This window comes from Leguminivora glycinivorella, chromosome 15 (assembly GCF_023078275.1).
Source record: "Leguminivora glycinivorella isolate SPB_JAAS2020 chromosome 15, LegGlyc_1.1, whole genome shotgun sequence".
Taxonomy (NCBI): Eukaryota; Metazoa; Arthropoda; class Insecta; order Lepidoptera; family Tortricidae; genus Leguminivora; species Leguminivora glycinivorella.
Genome location: NC_062985.1, coordinates 15782296 through 15803349, shown reverse-complemented (window position 1 = coordinate 15803349; position 21054 = coordinate 15782296). Strand labels below are relative to the sequence as shown.

Below are 21054 nucleotides of genomic sequence, written 5' to 3'. Positions count from 1 at the left end.
AAACGCACAAGTAAAAAAACTTGCACGAATCAAAGCGCTTGCCCAGTTTTACTACGAGTATGTTATACAACATTTTTTGCCCACGTATTTTAGGCAACTAAGCGCATTGCAGATTGCACTAGATTCATGTATCTCGTTGGGTTATTTATCGCAGAGGTCAAGGATTTATAGAAATCGCCCTTCATTCCCATTTGAGCTGTTTATTGGCTATCTTCCATAAGTTGTTTTTGGGAAAACATTTAAAACTGAAGTGTGATTGAGTTCTGAAAATTATGGAGTGTTAAAAATATTGAGGTTACATTTTGGATGCGAAGTTTAACTACAAAGGAACCAAATACAAAGAAACCTTCCTCTTAAATCACTCTATCTATTAAAAAAAACCTAAGTATCTACAACTACATATCGATACCTTTGGGTTCAATTGGCGTAAAGGACAAAATGCAGGTTTTCAGGAGAAGCAAAAAACAACTTTTTTTTTTGAAAAATGTTTATATCTTTTTTGTTTTTTGACCTATATTTGTGACGTATATAGAAAAATATGTAGATTTTTAGTATCCTTAACCTAGTGTAGCACCTGTAGTGATAAACTAAACGGTTTAGAAGTTAGATGGTTGTAAAGGACATGTCAAAATGCTATGAACGTCCTTTACACCCACGATTTTTTTGAACAATTAGAGTTGATATGGTCGTAAATGACGGTCTTAGATGATTTTTATACAAATTCGGGGCGTAAATGTAACCAGAATGGTACAAATGGCAACTGTTTTTAGCTTAGTTTACAATTGAAAAACTTGAAAAATGTATCAAAACGTAGTTAATATGCCATAGAATAGCCACAATAGTATTACAGTGTATATTTATCTAAAATATTTAGCAAAGACAAAGAACAAGACTATTTTATACCCAGTTTTGCAATAAAGAAACAACATTTGCTTAAAAACTATCTAGTATTTTGGAAAGTTATTATTTTAGTACTCGCCGCTGTCTCAACTCTCAATAAGTTACGCATTCAGTATTTAATTCTAGCAGGGAAACGCTTTCGTAGTTTAAGTAAATATAAAAACACTAATGGTAATCACGTAAACTTTAATCAGCAACTGTGAATAGTAGACTATATTAATACGACAGTAATTTTAAGTCTAAAGTAGAAAGAAGTTCTAAGAATAACTAAGAGTTAAAGTACCAATTTATAAACGCAAGTTAGGACGCGTATACAAACTGTGACCAACTAATAAATAATAGTAACTGTAGTCAAGACTACCTACTATGTTGATTCATATTTTTGATAATTTTAAAACAGAAGATTGTTATTTAGTCTTTAACCTGTTAAATAAGAATAATCTTAATTATGAGTTCAATCCTAGAAATATTATAGTCAATGCTTTAAGTACCTGTGAGTACATAGCCAAGTCACCAAACGCTAACGCTCATTCGCTAGCGAACCGCACCTGTTATTGTCGCACTAAATGTTAGTATAGTCTACTGTTAAAGTTTACTGGCGGCGTAGCTGAATGGCAATCGTCGACGCCAGACGCCGACAAAAATGCAGTCTGGTGCAATACGCAAGAGCGATAAAGATATATAGCTACGAAATACTTAGATATTATCGTGAGCGTTTGTGCATACGTTGTGGGTACGTACCCTGATTACCATAGTGTTTTTTTTTTAATTACCTACATCACGTCGCAGTATAATAATACAACGAAAGCGTTTCCCTGCTAGAACTAAAGGCTGAATGCGCAACCTACTGACTATTCAACAGCGGCGAATACTAAAAAAATAACTTTGAGCTTGTTGCCAAAGTATTAGTAGATCGTTTTTAAGCAAATATTGTTTCTTTATTACAAAACTGGATATAAAATAGTCTTGTTCTTTTTTGTTTCTAAGACTATACACTGCATTAAACTAATGTCTATTCTATGCCATATTAAGTACGTTTTGACACATTTTTCCAGTTTTTTATTGTAAACTTAGCACAACATTTGTACCATTTCGGTTACAATTACGCCCCGGTTTTGTATAAAAATCATCTAAGACCGTCATTTACGACCCTATCAAATCATGGGTGTAAAGGACGTTAATAGCTTTTGACGTGTCCTTTACAACCATCTATCTTCTAAATCGTTTAGTTTATCACTACGGTTGTTACACTAGGTTAAAGATACTCGTAATCTGCATATTTTTCTTATACACGTCACAAATATAGGTCAAGAAAACAAAAAAGTGGGTTTATCTTTCTCTTGGAAACCTGCATTATATGTCCTTTACGACAATTGAACCCAATGATATCGATTACAGTTGCGGATAAAATATTTTTAGTGCTGGTCGTAAAGGACGAAGAACAAAAAAACTTGTCCTTTACGCCCAACTTTACCACGCTACTATAGAAAGTGATCCTTAAAAAGTAAGGGCTTAAAGGGCAACAATATATATCAAGGTGAATTACGACTATATTTTTATTTGTAGATTTCCTTTACGACATAAATAATAATTTATAATTAATGACTTGATATTTACGCCCCTTCAGAAAAGCTATTTTTGCAAGTCCATAGTAGAAAATCTTGGTCGTAAAGGCAACTTTTTAAGAGATATCGAAATTTTAACTACACAGATCGATAGCGCTTGAAATTCTGAACAAAACTGTATATATAACTCATTTTCGCCGAAATGTCCTTTACGCCAATTGAACCCAGAGGTATCGATATTATTATAATAGACTTGAGCATACATAGGGACAGACCGACAGACAAGGGGAAGCGACTGTTTTATTTTTTTGTACAGTGAAGTGAGTAAATTGAAGAACTATAAATAAGTAAATCTATCCTCAGTTTAGTATGGTTCATCATCATCATCATCAAACATCTGACACACTCTTATCATTCTAATACCTAACCACAAAATTGAATTCATGAAACATGGCTAAGAACACTCCCGACTAATTCGGCTTTCAAACTAAAAAAAACTAAATCTAAATGGATTCATCCGTTCGGGAGCTACGATGCCACAGATAGACACACACAGACAGACAGACAGACAGACAAACAGACAGATAAACACGTCAAACTTATAACACCCCGTCGTTTTTGCGTCGGGGGTTAAAAATAAGATCGTGTATGATATTTTGGCGGCTACCGCTGTGTAACTTATTGTTGCTGGTGACAGCGATCATGACTTTACAGTTTGAAAAATAAAATCGATGATTTAAATCAATACATTAGCGCCGAAAAACTGTAAACTGATTAAACTGTCTAAAGCCACGCATGGCTGACTGATTTGAGAGATTAAACTATGCAATTCCGCCCCCTCGCTAAATTGTGCGCCTATCATCATGCTTAAAAAGTAATTAAAACTGGGAATATCCCTAACCGCTGTACAGATTCATAATTTCACTACCTGTAGGCATTGCGATACGCCCTGGGACCTATGTTATAACTATCGCTTGACGAACGTACGCGAGCGAAAAATAGGTTTGTAGCTTTTCATTACCATGAAGAGTACAAGGAATCTAGTGGAAATGGAGTGAAACGAGCTGTCAGTGAGTCCTGTCCTGAAAGGAGTAAAAGGTGTACAAGGCTGCGGAAGCTACCGACGAAGGTAGGTATAAAGTTTATGCGACTTATGTGTCGCACGAAGCTCTTCTTCGCGACTTATGTGTCGTACGAAGCTCTTCTTCACGACTTATGTGTCGTACTATAGATTAAATAAAATAAATAAACTTTTTAACAAAAAATAAAACCGCCTTCAAAAATAAGCGCGTTACAAAACACGGAGAAACTAAAAAGCCAAAAATAATAAACCTTTCAATTCAGATTTCTTATCGTATTGCAATAAGCTAAACATCCAAATTATAAACAATTCAATTATTTTTGTAGTCGGTACCAGACCTGTTCGTCGCCTTGCTATTGCCTGTTTGACCCACCCAACCATACACAGGCTGGTACCGACTCCAAAAATAATTGAATTGTTTATAATTTGGATGTTTAGCTTATTGCAATACGATAAGAAATCTGAATTGAAAGGTTTATTATTTTTGGCTTTTTAGTTTCTCCGTGTTTTGTAACGCGCTTATTTTTGAAGGCGGTTTTATTTTTTGTTAAAAAGTTTATTTATTTGTTGATTTTTAGTGGTTCCTAGTGATATTATATGTATCAGTCCGAATACATGTACAGTAGTGAAAGAATTATCCTTTAACTCCTAACCATTGAGGAGTTGACCTTCCATCATCAGCTCAGTTGATTTTTAGTGGTTCCTAGTGATATTATATGTATCAGTCCGAATACATGTACAGTAGTGAAATAATTATCCTTAAACTCCTAACCATTGAGGAGTTGACCTTCCATCATCAGCTCAGCCACATAAAATTATTACCATCAGACGTAAATACTGGTGTACCTTTGAAAAATATACTAAAAACATTACATGTGCCTATAACATTTGAAGAGTTCCCTCGATTTCTCCAGGATCCCATCATCAGACCCTGACTTGGTGCCAATGGGACCATCTCGGGGTTATACCGGTTCGATCAAAAAAAAAATTTTGAAAATCGGTCCACGATTCTCGGAGATATCGAGTAACATACATACAAAAAAATAATAAAAAAAAAAAACATTCAGTCGAATTGAGAACCTCCTCCTTTTTTGAAGTCGGTTAATAAAGGAAGATATGTAACTCAGTACATCGCTACACGGCCTACTTAACGCGAGTTATCGTCGCTGGTACCTCTTAGTTTTCGAGTTATTTACAGATGGCGCTATTTTCAATGTTTAAAAGTGCCATCTAGTGAGATAATAATTAATTACATTGCCGAGTAACCATATCTGAATATTCTGAATATGATTCAATATTTTGAGCCGGCGGCACCTCATTTTTTGGCTTAGGGGTTTGACTTGCATTTTTGAGATCTCAGGTTCGAGACCCAGCTCCGGTTTTTTTAATGTGTTGAAAAATAATTATGTTGTTATAATGCTAAATAGTATGCTAAAATAATGCTAAGTAGAAGAAGCATCATAGGGACTTTCTTGTGATGGAAAGCTACATATCATCCAGCAATAAAGAACAATTATTTAAAAAAATGTCGCATAGATATAGAATAGAGACAGACGACTTCGACAACCTACTACACGCTATAATAACCTAACCACATAATTAAAATTTTCATGAAACATGGCTAAGAACACTCCAGACTAACTCAGCTTTCAAACAAATAAACTAAATCTAAATCGGTCCATCCGTTCGGGAGCTACGATGCCATAACACCCCGTCGTTTTTGCGCCGGAGGTTAAAAAACCAAGTTGTTTCCAGTGAATATTACTCTTTTAACTTTGCCTAACACTATACCAAATAGTTGTCCGTTTTAATGGGGATCATATAAAAGTAAAAAGTAAAAATCGTTTATTGTTGCACATAAACACAAAGTCATTTGTTGCAAAAGATAGGTAAAATTTACATCCATTTGTGCATATCCTAATTATTGTTAACACAAGTTTCCAGGGGTCCCCGCACTAGGCTAGGCCTGTACCGCGGGAGACCTGTATTGCATTTATATGTCATGAAAGTTAGAAAAACAAGTTAGCTATATAATGAAAGTACAGTGTAAACAATGATTAAACATTGATTCTGTTGCCTAAAGTATTACAGTTTACAGAAGTTATTTTATACTATGGTTATAATTAAGTTATTACTAAATTACCTATTGAAGTAAGTTTTCAGTTTCATGGAAGTCTGTTGATAGTAGTTAGAAAATTAGAAAAACACAGTAACTATATAATTAAAAGTACAGTGTGAATATATATGTTTTAAAGCTTAAAGAAGACCTAACTCACGCTGGTTCGCGTCCCAACGCTTACCTTGCTTTGCTAAGCCTGTCGAAATACAGTACAGGGATAAGCTATCACAAAACATCGTACGTAAGTAAGAATTTCAATGACACATACGCTATTTTGACGGATTGTTAGGAGCAATGTCATCACAGCGATTAATTAGTGGAAAATGAACATCGCACCGTTCGACATTTTCAATTACAGCTCGTATCCGACACCATAGAGAAATAAAGGATAGAGTATTCACACCATACTTCAGTTTTCTTAGCAACACGCATTTTAATTTCATTGGCAACATTTAGCGTCAAGTAGGGGATTTATCAGTAATAAAACACGTTACCCAACAGCGTGAAAGTCACAGAAAATGTAAGTAATTTCTTCTAAGTGACGCAAGGTAAGTTACTTAGGCGATGATTTTGATAGCCCGCATGAAGTTGAAGAAGTCAAAATTTTATAGAAGTTTGACGTTTAAAATAACCGATACGGACCAGTAGGCCTAGCACATGATTGCCGCGGGAGTATGTCGCCGCGAGATAGATCACACGTCTTCTTCTAACTGTGTTAATGACATAAGGACGGGTAGTCTATCTCGCGGCGACATACTCTCGCGGCAATCATGTGCTAACCCTGCAGCGGATAGTGAACCTGCCTGCCTTTTCTGAAAGCTGCGGAGTTTGGTTCGAACCAATAATCAATTCAAAATAAACTAAAATAACCAAGGCCTCCAAGTGTTCAAAGCTGGATTCGAACCAGCGTTATTATCGCGACGGATGCCTAAACCACTCGGCCATTCGGACACGGTGACCAAGGTCGAAATTTTCAAGTATATGACACAATTACCGAAGGCTTGGGAGTTTTTAAAGCCCCGTTTCATGGAAATCTGTCCACTCCACTAAGTAGGGTTTTTTTTTTAATTTTGTTACTAGCATAATATGGATCATTTGTAATCAGATAATAAATTGGAATTCAAATTTAGGTATACATTTCATGTCATGTTAGAAAAATCAAGTAAGGTGTATTCGGGTAATGCCGTTAATCGGATAATTCCGAAATTCAATTGATAATCACCCGTGATTCCATAGTAATAAACCCTTTTCGGAATTTAGCGACGGTTTTTGACGTTCGGAATTACCCAAGTACACCTATTAAAACTCGTAGATGCACTTATGTGCGGAGTGAGTACTCTATGCATATTCCTCTATGCCGAAACCCAACGAAATTACACAATGGCCGAAGGGAGTACCTAGTCGGTTTAATGCGAGCGTAATCGAGTTGCAGACTTCATGCTTCAGATATTCCCGCTAATGGATACGCTTTTCAACGAGTATTTTTGTTTTTGAGTGACAGTTGGGAAGAAATTTACATACAGATATTCGCTAATGTTTTTTTTCTTAATTGGGGTGTTTTGGCTGGAAATCACTAAGTTTCATAAGTACATGACGTACTTAGTACATCCTTCAAGAAAAGAGCGCAGTCCTATCTTAAACACCGGTTAGGTAGGCAGTTAATGGTGTTCCCACAGTGGCTGTTATGTTATTTTACATTGTGTGACAGGGACAGCGTAATGCCAATGCCATCGCGCTGTCCCTGTCAAACAATGTTAAGAGGATACGGCAGCGAAAATGCTAAAATGAAAAGGAGCCCCCCTTTCAACTTGGGAATTTTAGTTAACACTTTCGAAACCGGGCTCTACGCGGCGCTACGACATTTTCGCTACATACGGGTTTCCCCATGTAATCGGCTACGCTTCTACGAGCGGTGTGCCCGACAGTCGGGTTCTTGGTAGCGAAAGTGTTAAATATACAAGTGTTATTAACTAGATTTATCGAAAAAAAATTGTCCATTAAGAACAACTCAGTCAAAAGATATTTCAAAAAAATCTTTAAAATCGAGGTTCCGCTCTCGACTCTTTCCTCCTTCAAAACTTAATCAATCGGAACGAAATTTGAGAATCTGAATAACAATTAAATAATCTATGTCGGACCGTTTAGCTTTTTTGGTTAATTGTTACCAATCTTGAGTATCACACCTTTTTTGCGCCACAATGAAAAAGGCCGTTTTTGGAAATTTTTGATTGGCTCTAGAGTTTTTAAAAAGCAGAATATCAAAAAAATCAAAACGGTCCGACACACAGATAAAAATAATAGCAATCTGTGTTGAAAAAATCATTGCTCTGTCTTCAAAAACCAGGGAGGAAATAGTCGAAAGCGTTTGTATGGAGAATTGACCCCTACCGTATCGTCTTAATAACATGTAATTATAAATATTTTTTTGTAACGACATACCATGTAATGCACATATTACTTTATGGTGAATAAAAACAATACAATACAATACAATAAAATCAGTGTGGGAGCACGGAGCACCATAATAGGACTACGCTATTACAGTCCCTATGTTGTTGTGCGTGTCTATAGACAATGCTGCAGTGGTGGTAATCGCTTACCATCAGGCAGATCATGCTATTCCGTATTTAAATTCACCATCCCCATTCTACCATCGGACTCTTCAGACGCACGGCCGGTCTCCATCCTTACTTGGTGGATATTCCACGAATCCGCACGAAGCGCTTTACTTCTTCTTTTCTTATGCGCACTGCCAAGGAGTGGAATTCCTTGCCGGCGGCTATATTTCCGAGCTCATATAACCCGGCAACCTTCAAATCAAGAGTGAACAGGCATCTTCTGGGCGAGCTCACTCCATCGTAGGCCACGTCTTTGCCTTTGGCTAGTCTGTGGTCAAGAGTAATTTATATACATAGTAGTGTGACTACTTTAAGACAGCACAAGTTGAAATATTTTCAATAGATTATAATTTAACTTGTGTTCATTAGAAGAGTAAGCCCATGTATAATTAAAAAAAAAATTCAAATTAAATTATTTTATTTATAAGGTACAGACAAACATTTACAAAGTTTTGTGCTTAACCTAAGAATATGTACATTTAACAATATATTGATTTATTTAGACTTGCGAAGCGCTGGTAGCCTAGCGATAAGTTTAGTGCGTGTGACTTTCGTTCCGGAGGTCGCGGGTTCGAACCCCGGCTCACACCAATGTTTTCGGAACTTACGTGCGAAATGTCATATGATATTTGCCAGTCGCTTTTCGATGAAGGAAAACATCGTGAGGAAACCGGACTAATTCCAATAAAGTTTAGTTTACCCTTCGGGTTGGAAGGTCAGATGGCAGTCGCTTTTGTAAAAACTAGTGCTTACGCCAAATCTTGGGATTAGTTGTCAAAGCGGACCCAGGCTCCCATGAGCCGTGGCAAAAGCCGGGATAACGCAAGAAGGATGATACCTAATGATGATTTATTTAGACTTTATTGCACAAAAGAATAACTTAATGTACTTACAGAAAGCGAACTTAATGTCATAAGGCATTCTCTACTCGTCAACCTTTGGGTAATGCAGAGAACAAATCATACAGACATATAAATATATATAAAAAGTTCTCCATGTAAACACATGTTAACAGAAACTTCCAGCAACAAAGGGAATATTTTTTCGAAGGCAGTCCTCGATATAAATGTGTAAAGTTTTCTCATAAGGTAAGTGGGCATTTTTAAACCCGGGCGTTCAAGTTCCCAGACTTTTCTCTTCAGACGTCGATTATGGCTCGGATTTAAGGTACCAACGGCAATTTATGCATGTTTCTATTAGGAGAGTACAGTGAAGACAGGTAAAATGTGAAACTACAAAAATAACGGAAGAGAGTTTGGGAGATTGTGTATTTATGTAATCCCCATCGAGTAAAGATATTTATTCTTATAAAGTAGGTACAAATTAGACTACAAATAAAACTAAATTAGAACTAAAAAACCTAAATACTTAGCTCTAAATAACATTCAAGTGACATGATTAATAAATAATTACAATAATCTTACATTAACATGCATAAACTTAAAAACTAGATCTAACCTAACAATACACACACAGACTATGTAATTATTTCATTTATTGTCGAAGATAATCACTGGATAAGGATTTATTGGATACTTACTGTACTTTTTTTTGTTGGATTGTGCAATAAAGCTTCAATAAATAGTGAATAAATAAATACAATCTTACCCTCTCAACTTAAGCAACAAGAACAAACCAAGCGGGGCAAATCTCGACTAGGGGCAAAATGTAACTGGTTCATTTTTTCCATGTTTTACAATGTTTGCATTATTAAGACGATACGATACAGGTCAATTCTCCATACAAACGCTCTCGACTATTCCCTCCCTGGTTTTTGAAGGTAGAGCAATGATTTTTTCAACACAGATTTTTTTTTTATCTGTGTCGGACTGTTTTGATTTTTTTGCTATTTTATTTTAAAAGACGCTAGAGCCAATCAAAAATTTCTAAAAACGGCCTTTTTCAATATGGCTCAAAAAAATGTGATACTCAAGATCGGTAACAATTAGCCAAAAAAATCTAAACGGTCCGACACAGATTATTTCATTGTTATTCAGATTCTCAAATTTCGTTCCGTTTAAATAACTTTTGAAGGAGGAAACAGTCGAGAGCGGAACCTCGATTTTAAAGATTTTTTCGCAATAACTTTTAACTGAGTTGTTCTTAATGGACACTGTTTTTCGATAAATCTAGTTAATATCACTAGTATATTTAATTGAAATTCCCAAATTGAAAGGGGGACTCCTTTCCATTTTAGCATTTTCGCTCCCGTAGTGTCTTAAATAGAGTGTCCACCGGTTATATATGGTAGGCGTATTCAGTGGATACATGGAGAACTCAACATCATAGTGTAATCATGAAAAAAATGGAGTAGTTACAATTGCCCCTCCCCCCCCCCCCCCTCCTTCTGAGATTTGCCCCGCTGTACCTTAGAGAAATCTACGAGTTCTAAAAAAAAGTTTTCATACAAATGAAAATATGGAAAATTTAACATCTCTATATTTCAGATAGAACTGTATAGGTATAAAAATATTCAAGTAAGTACCTACCTATAACTTTGCCTGTTTCACCACAAAGTGAATTTCCTCTACCCCTAGGACACAGACTTTCATAAAAGTACGGGAGCAGCTGGCGCGCGCATTAGTATGTTGATGAGGCAATCGCGATCGCGGGATAACGTGATTTATAGGCGGGCCCGCGCAAATGACACGATAAATCATTGTTTTATGAAAGGTGAAGGTGAAGAATGTACTGATTAAGTTGTGGGTGGTGTTTGTTTTGCTACTTTTTGGTAGTTCGGTTTATCCGAGGGGAGGGTGTCTTGGCAGAATGTTTGCAATCTGGACATCTACCCAAACAGTATATAAGATCCTACTCTATACTATAATAGATTCGATATAGGTACACTATGGTGACAATGTAAGAAATTCCGATGTGGATTTAGATTAGAGACCGGTATAAGTATTTTATTGTATAGACTCTCCTCTTCTTTTTTAGAAAGAGGAAAGAGATGTTTTCCACATCTATTAATCCCCCTAAAACGGGATTACCTTAGACCCTGGAGATATGCGTTAATGTATTCCAAAATCATCTAACAACAGTTACATTGATGTAGGGAACAAATCAAATTATTTTATTAAAATATTTTTTTTTGTTTTTTTTTAAGTAGTAACACTACTATATAAATTATAAACTGAAATAGATACCATACACTAAAGAAAAAGCGGTCAAGCCAGTGGGCACCAGTGGGTGGCGAAGCCTGGAATCGAACCCCTGGGTTCGAGACCCGTCTCTCGCTATATCGTAATCCTGCAAAAGGATTCATATAGGAGGTGCAAGCATAAATTGCTCGCCCTTAAAGTTGGTCAAAGGCGCCTAGCCTTCAGAGATAACATACAATAGAGAAATTTCGACGGGTACCTCGGCGGTCGGGGTGTTGTAGCGGTCGAACACGTCAGCCGCGATAGCTGGAGACCCGGGTTCGATTCTCGGCTTCGCCACCAGTGGGCTTCATCGCTTTTTCTTTAGTGTATGGTATCTATTTCAATTTATAACAGTTACATTGATCAATAATTAGACAAATAGAGTATATGTAAAGAGGCATCGTGGAATTTATGGAAACCGATACCTACATTTCACAACTCTTTTCTTTGGGCATAAGATTCTAATAGACACATTTTTCTCTTAGCCGATTTATTCAATAGCGAAAGCATAAAAAATACTGGGATAACATAGTCCACCCAAATACGACCAGCAAGTGTAATAAAGAAATTCCAATAAGGGTAAAGGCTGGGTAAAGGTCCAAACGACGACAAAAAGTGATCGCATTGTCAGCCCTGATTATAGCAGTCACTGGCAGACAAATGCGTCAAATTTTTCTCCCATTTTCCTTCGATAGGTGGTCGGGGGCGACCACGTCAGTGTAATTGATAGGACAGATGATATTAATGTCCCACCCTTGTACAACGTGTGCACACAATTTATGTTGCAATACTGCACCGCACGACCCCTAGCAGCTAATAAATTTTAACAAAATGTTCCAATATTCGGTATTGAAAGGTTGTTCGTAGATTATGATGGCTGTAAGAATAGTAATATAACACAGGTACAAAGTTATTATATTTATGCATTACATTTTCAGCACACACTTCGCGTAGGCGTTAAGACAAAAGGATAGCCTCAAAAAGCATCTAAGCGCCATCTCTGTTTTAACGACGAAACCTACACGAGCGTTTGAATAGAGCGCCATCTATGTAAGAATTGTGGGACTGCGTCGTAAGTTGCCACTATCACGAGTATATTAACTAGGTCATGCGACAATAGATGGCGCTATTTCATAAATTGTGCAGTACCTAGACTTCAAAACATAAATTGTATGTGAATCTTAAAATTAAAATAATGTAACTGCATATAATTTATGCCAAATCTAGAGTATACGAAATGAGAAAGAGGACTTACCGAGGAGGTTTGTTGTGAATGTTGGAACACAAAATGGTGTAGGTATTGGATTCTCTTATCCAATAAAAAAAATAACAATAACGATATATCTACCTATTAATGAAATTCCGATTTCGAAATCTGCTGTAGATTCACTATTTATATATGTATACAAAACTCAATTTTTATATTTTCCTCACAGATATTGTATTTACAAACTGACACTGTGACAGTTTTTTCTGTGGTCCCTTGTCATAATGTCAATGCTAAAGGAGGTCGTTATAGTCGGTATTTAACCTTAGACCCTGCGGTCATAAGGAAACCCGGAATCTAGATTGAAAAAAAAATCTGAAAATATCTCATTTATCTTAGATTCATTATCCATACTTATACTTATATAATATTATAAATGGGAAAGTGTGTGTGTCTGTTCGTTTGTCCGCCTTTCACGGCAAAACGGAGCGACGAATTTACGTGATTTTTTAGGTGGAGATAGTTGAAGGGATGGAGAGTGACATAGGCTACTTTTTGTCTCTTTCTGACGCGAGCGAAGCCGCGGGCTAAAGCTAGTTGTTACTAAATTTTGCACTCGAAACTTATCATCAAACTTGAGTTTAGGGGAGAGTCATAAAAATTATAGAGATTCATAATAGGTACATGTTTTCTATGTATCTAAGTATGTATTTATCTATATAAGTAAGTATATCGTCGCCTAGCACCCATAGTACAAGCTTTGCTTAGTTTGGGGCTAGGTGGATCTATGTATGGTGTCCCCCAATATTTAATTGTGCATTAGGGTAATTCCGAAAGTTGTCTAATTAGGAAAGTCGCATAAAAATCACCACTATTTCCATCATATCAAGATTCCCCTTTCGGAATAACCAGAGCATTTCTGTCATTCGGAATTACCCGAATGCACCTTATTTATTTATTTTATTTATAAATTACATAGGTAATCTTATCTCTTGCAATAGTCTCCTGAAATGAACGAAATTTGGTAGGTACCTTCTATTTAATTAGGTTCTGTAAGTACCTAGTTCTGTATGACCTAACCGTGAGCCAGCTACCTAGACCAACTCAATAATCGCGAAACGCGACGATATTGTGCCCGTTCAATATACGGTGCCATTCAGGTCTCCTTTCGCCGAGCTCTAAAGGGTCTTTGTGAAGAAGATGGCTCATCTAGATAAGAGGTTAACGCTTTCACGGCGTGAATGTTGGCGTATCCTTAAAGTCCCGGTATTACTTGGCATTAGCGAGCGTAGGTGGCTCAAGCATATCAGCAAACCATGGTAACATGAGCCCAAGATTGATAGTAACTATGCGATGTCCTTAGACTGGTTTAAGAAACCTTGAATTTCTCATACACGGTAAGTGAGTAGAATGACGCTTTCAGCTATGGACCCGACTATGAGACTCAATTTCATAAGGATGTCACCATAAAGAGAATTTATTTCGACGTAAACATGGTACACAAGGAATTTTATAAGGTTTGCCGACGATATCGACAATTTTGAAATTTTCACGTATGGTTTACAAGACGGTACTGTCGTTATTTCACATTTTATGTCGTAATCATAACAGAACTTCAATGTTTCAAAGTCTAACATACTTTTTTGAGCGATTGTAAACGCTCACGAAACGCTTACTAAACGAAACGCTCGTGGACATCATCTCTATCGCTCTTCCGTATTGGTGTGACAGAGCCAGACTACCTTTCGAGGCGTTTCGTTTTCGTTTCGCGTCGTAGAAATGCCGTTCGGCTACGGGGCCTGGGAAGAAAGGGAGTATCCCTTCGGAAGAACCACTCGAACTTGAAGCTTCGTCTCTGAACCGCCGGGTGACCTCAGTACACACTGACCTGAGAAGCGAACTCATCCGCCCGCTGCTCTCGGGAGAACCGCTCGACCTTGAAGCTATTGGAGCAGTAGAGCTCTCGTCTCAGAACCGCCGGGTGACCTCAGTACGCACTGACCTGAGAAGCGAACTCATCCGCCGGCTGCTCTCGGGAGAACCGCTCGAATTTGAAGCTGTTGGAGCGGTAGAGCTCGTTGTCGTCTCGGGAGCGTCGGCCGCGGCAGAACCGCCGGGTGATCGAGGTGTGTCTGTAATAATGTTGATGGGCTTTAGTTAGAAATATTCTATGGTGGAATAATTTCAAAGTTTGTGTTCATTTCTTTGCTTCCAAGTCCTCCAGCGTCAGAAGTAAGGCACTGAAGGCAGCACCAAAATAAATAAAACAAATACAGTAAACGGCGATAAAAAAATGCACTACGGTTTTTGGAAAGAGACAATTAACGTCACATAGGCAAGAAAGAGACAAAGCTCTACGAAGACGAAAAACCAATCTGCAATAATTATCGCCGGGCTTTTTTTCAGTTTTATTACACATGTCATGGAGATCATAACTTTCAGTTGCTAAAGAAAATGGTCTGAACGTGACTCATAGACCAAGAGCAGATAGTAATAGCAAATACCATGATTTACACAATGTTTTTCCCAATTTTTATATGTTAATTTAATGGTTAAAAGTGTTAAAACGAGATCGAACTAAATAAATACAAATCATAAAAATAAAATTGTCTGCATATGAAACTAGGAAAGTAGGTACCTACATCAAATTCCTGTGCGCTCTATCCATGAGAGCAGAATCATTAGCAAATGAACACCGACACTCCAAATTCAAAGGTTTATTTGCAGGAGTTGAATGTAATTATGTTACGATTCGTTATCCGGGATCCGGGTTATCGTTTTGTGTAGCCAACTCGCTGAAAAAATATGAAAGCGAACGGATTTGCACGGGGCAAAGGCAGTTTCAGTATTTTATAGAGGCGAGCCGCACGTTTTAATTATTCGGTAGCTTTCGCATTTTTTTATTTTTTGTAGAATAGTTGCGGGAAAATAGTTTTACATACATACACATAACATACATATAATCAAGCCTGTATCCCATAAAGGGGTAGGCAGAGCACATGAACTACCAAGTTTCAGTGCCACTCTTGGCAAAAAGGGGCTGAAAGAAATCGAACTTGTGACATTCCAGTGACAGGTTGCCAGCCTCTCGCCTACGCCACAATTTAACCCATATCCCACAGTCGACTTCTACGACACCCACGGGAAGAAAGGGGGTGGTGAAATTCTTAACCTGTCACCACACGGTTAATATAAATAGTTTTAAACGTGGTAAAAGATGATCCAAATAAATTCCTGTTGTCACTTGGCACTTCTGCTGCTGAACGTAACGAACGAGGAAGCAAACAAACATTTCATTACGCTCTGTGACCGCCTGTTGAATCTGTCAAAACACGTAGGTACATTTTTATTTCTGTCTAATGAGGAGGCACTCTCAATAAAGGTTATGACAGATGGCGCCACCCTATTAGTCCATTGCACAGATAAAGAATTTCATACGTGAGAGCGAGAAGATGATATGTTTTTTCTCTCTCACATATGAATGACAGTGACATGCCTAGGCACTTGCACAGGCGCCGTCTGGCGGGATAAAATGTCAGTGTGCCTCCTCATTGACATCACATACTGGTAGTGGCGACATCTGTCGAAAGTTAAATGTGACTCCTCATTGTTATTTGAATATCTGTGGAATCTGGTCTGGGCTAATTTTCTGAAGAAATTTATCGCTAGCGTCTTCGGGATTTTACTACACGGCTTTTATTTTCATGTATTGAAATATTTTCCGAGAACTCGGAGACAATGCTGTCCTTGAAACGTCGAAGGTACCTAAAGCGCTGTAAAGCGTTATAGGCATTTGCTAATAGACCCTATATGAATAAATAATAATAAACTTGCCGTTTAAGCCAAGAAAAACATAAAAACAAAGTTCAATTATTCCATCTACCTTTTTAACGTAACGTACGATAGACTTGCAAAGGGTCGCTAGCAAAAGTTAAACTTAAAAAAAATTGAACCGATGCGTTAATAATTTAGAAATAATAAGAAGTCATCGTTAACATGCTCAAACTTTGTCAAAAAACCGGATGTGACGTGATGTCCAGACCTATAGCAAAAAACAAAGAGGAACTTTTGCTGTAAAAAAAGAACGCCGTGTCCATGTCTAGGCATTTCACTCGCGTCCATTGAACCGTGCAGAAAAGAGACCTCGTAAAACGCTGAATTAAACATGAAACACTAGAAGTGGGCAAGTCTCCGTTCCTGCTCATGTAATATGTATATTTAGTTATTAAAGTCCGTAGATCGAGGCGAGAAATACGGTCCTACGTGTCGTCGTGAACCTAGTTTAAATTCCTAGGGATAACGCTAAATAGAGTTCTCTTTATATGGGTGTATATGACTATTGTCTTCTGGTTTTACGACATTAAAATTAACTAGTGCAAGTTTTGTTGTAGTCATAAGGCTAAATAAATGAGTCTTCTACTCGTATACTAAGGACCTTCGTTTTTTTACCAACATTGTCTCTATCTCTATTGTGTTGGGTCAGATAGACAACATAAAACAGTTAATCCATCAATAACCCAACTCGTTTAATATAATTCGATTTAGCTTCTTTAGCAAGAGTGAAGAGGTACCAAGGGTTCTGTAGATATGTGTGACTCAAACTCGTAAAGTGACATTATATGACTCAGCATCGCATCGCAGATCAATCTGCATACTAAAGTGATTATTATACGAGTTTGAGCAGTAAGGCCCAACTAACTATACGATGTTGAGTGTAGGTACTACCAGCGATATGCAGACAGACAAAGTTTGTTTTTAAAACATTTCAATAGGTATGCTTCTTTGTTGTACCACGTAGGTACTTATTTTAAATTAGATCGTTCAAAAGTTTTTTTTCCCGTAATGGTTTCTTCAAACCATCTCATTTATAGTTTAAGTGCAGTCAAGTGCAAAAATACGTATCGATTTTATCCGCTCAAAAATATGTACCGAGACCTTATTCCGCCGACATAAAGTGCTATGGGACATATTTTTGATAAGTTGTACGCACCCATATTTTTACACTTGACGTACAATCCTAATACTTCATAGAATGGCGCTAGATCAAAGATCATCTAAGTATGTCATTCTGTGATAGAGTCGATAGATCAACATCGAAATCAACAAATCAGGATGAAATAATTGAAGGTTATCACAACGTTACCCACCTGGAGTCACTAGAATGCAACGGCCATTGGATGCCAAAGATCTTCAGCCGAGCTGGAGGCCGTCGCTTCTGCTCGGTTCGAGTCTCCTCCACCGGCGGCGTATGGTGCCTGCTCCCCGATGAAGCCCTGGTACCACTTCTACGACGACGCCTACGCCTTCTCTCCACAAGAATAAAGTTATCCCCGTTCCTTATAATGTAAGAAGAGCGAAGGGTCGACTTCTCCTCCCCCTGTCTTTGTCTTATCAAATCAGCTGTTCTCAAAGTATGTATGTTCTGATACTCGGCCTCAGGTGGAGCGGATGGCGTCACTTCCTGGCTCGTTCCGCTTCCATCCCTCTTCTTGCGGGAGGAATGGAGACCGACTCGACGCCAAACCTTTTCCATGAATCCGTATTTCCGGTCATCCCATTATGGTTCAGTCGCCGGTGCGCTCTCTCAATGACACTAACACAACACCCGCATGGTCACATTTAGTTATCACATAGTCTGAATGGTCCATTACATAGTTTTAGTGTAGGTACACTATAAATAATCCGCACTGTGAAAGGAATAAAGTTTATGCAATTTTTATCACTGCTATCAGAAGCTAATCCGGAAAGGCGTATCACGTCACTGCACCGAACGCGACTGCATGTAAACGTGTAAATGTTCGTTTAAAAGGGACGCGAGCTTTTATGAATAATCTCTTTTATTAAGACGTACTGGGTTACTGGAATGAGGGGATAGAATAACGTGTTTTTTGACATCACACTTGCTGAGGTCCCGGCCCTAGTCAGGGTGCGGGCGCCGCTGCACGCATGCGCGCTCCCCCTCGTTGACCGAAAATCCAAAATGGCGAACCTCCGACCCCCTTCTTGTTATTGAATATCTAATTTTATCCGTGCATTCATTGTTAAACCCGGCTATAATGCATGCACGGCCTACATTCGGTTGATTATGTTAATCGCAATTATCACAAATAATATGGCTGACCCAAAGTTTGCTCGTTGTACCTACGCACGCTCAATAATGGTCCGTACAAAGCGCTGAGTAGGAATGAAATATAAATCCTGTATAAAAATGTATATAAATAAATTAACATCAAAATCATAAAAAAATATTTAAAGCAATAAGTCCGCCTTTTTGTAGGTACGATAGTATTTTTCTTTTGTACAATAGTGACTAAATAAATAATTGAATAAATAATAATAAAGCCATTTATTCCCACAAAAACATTATAAAACATGCAACAAAAACAATAAAATAATAATAACATTAAGAATTTACAATTTAAGATCGGCAAAATAGAAATTTCTGAAATTATTCATTTTTAAGTAATTTAAAATAAACTAAATTATTTATCAATATTCTCTTAACTTAAAATTTACAACTTTCTCGTATCATGCACAATTTGAAAGTGAATAATAACTTAATTAAAATTTAAGCATATTATTTTTCTTTAAATGAAATGAATACAATTATCTAAATTTTTAGAATTATATTATACATCGTTTTTGGGGACCCAATTTTGGGTAAAGGCCTCCTCCATACATGACCACGATTTTCTATTCTGAGCGAGTCTAGTCCAGGTACCACCGGCGAAGTCTTCGATGTCGTCTCTCCAGCGTCGGCGCGGATGTCCCCTGCGAGTTCTGCGTCGCGACTCGTCAATCACGAACCACCAGTGCAGTATGCGCTCGCTCCAGCGGTCGTCTTGCGCGCGGGCGACGTGACCTGTGAATTGAATAAATAGGTACCTTAAAACTTACAGGAGGCACTTGAAGCCAATCATTGTGTGTGCTTTTAGCACAGAATATATAATAGTACAAGCTTTTAGTCTATAACTTATTAATAAACAATTAATTTTAGAAAAGAATCGCTCAAAACCTGTAACTTTTGAACCATGGGTCCAAAAAAAATCTAAGTAAAATGTAATCTTTAATAAGCAAGTACTAGGCTTTTATTCGTGACTGTACAGTTGTACACAACACAACACGAAACACAAAAATGAGGTATATTAATTTTCACCACACCAACTGGTAAGGGCTCTCTTTGTTATTCGAAAACAGATAGAAAAATTGCACAAGGGTGCAAAGTAATTTCATACAAATTTTAACTTGATGTCTTAAGCTGACTGGTAGAATCCATACTTTACTAATATTATAAATGCGAAAGTAACTCTGTCTGTCTGTCTGTCTGTTACGCTTTCCCGCTTAAACCACGCAACCGATTTTGATGAAATTTGGAACAGACAATCTTTAGACCCTGAGACAGAACATAGGCTACTTTTTATTTCGAAAAAAAGGGATGAAGGGGTTGAAAAAGAGGTTGAAAGTTTGTATGGGATTTCTTAATTTTAAAAGATAAAACCATGAAACTTTATATTTTAGCACTTGATAAGAAATCATTGAACATCTTGATAACGGATAGGGATAGGGATAGGGATAGGGATTGGGATAGGGATAGGGATAGGGATAGGGATAGGGATAGGGATAGGGATAGGGATAGGGATAGCGATAGGTATAGCGATAGGGATAGCGATAGCGATAGCGATAGCGATAGCGATAGCGATAGCGATACGGATACGGATAATATGGGTATCGTTAAGAGGGATACGGATAATCGATCGGCGGTCTCTTACAATCAATGTGCTGTAAGACGATCGTTGTTTGCTTGCTTGAAGATTACGTTTGCGATAAGTATAAGCAAAATGTAAAAAATTTAAGGGATAATAGAAAAAAGTACTTTTTACCCACCGATCATAGTGTCGAAATACGGAAGCTAGTTTACCTATAAATGATGATTTTGAATCATAAAAATATTGATAAGTCGATTGATTTGATTTAGTTTGATGTTTTACAGTTCGTAGGTATTTTGATCGTGTTGGTGTGGTGAAAAATTTTGTGTTTCAGTCGATGCATAATTTTGTTTAACCTTCGTGCCTTGAATGAAACCCTCGCAACGCTCAATAATCCACTTTTTGAACCAGTCACTACGCTCGCGGTTCATTATTGGAGTCTTTCGTTTGCTCGAATATCAATATTGGCACGTGTGGTTAAACAACTACTTGGCTCCGAGCTCCAAACACTTTCTTACTACTGTTGAATAACGAACAACTATCATTGAATTACCCGCCATCTTGTGGATCATACGAAACACACTTTGAGTTTGAGAAGTCTATCAACAGAGGACGCTACATAACACATTTGATTTTAAATTGTTCCTTTCCAATCTACTTTCTTGAAGTTTGATTATAAAAAACAAAATCATGAATTATTTTTAACAATTGTCCT

At 37.5% G+C, this 21054-nt stretch overlaps 1 protein-coding gene across 1 annotated transcript in view; it reads right to left on the bottom strand.

Annotated features, from left to right (window-relative positions):
* The window catches only part of LOC125233842, a 278250-nt gene extending 259778 nt beyond the window's left edge, over window positions 1-18472 (bottom strand). The window contains exons 1-2 of the mRNA XM_048139980.1: window positions 17781-18472; window positions 14636-14765 (exon numbers count right to left, since the gene is read on the bottom strand). Coding sequence (XP_047995937.1) covers window positions 14636-14765; window positions 17781-18166 — 516 coding nt within the window. The 5' untranslated portion in view covers window positions 18167-18472. The remainder of the gene's footprint in view (window positions 1-14635; window positions 14766-17780) is intronic.
* Between the last annotated feature and the right edge of the window lie 2582 nt (window positions 18473-21054).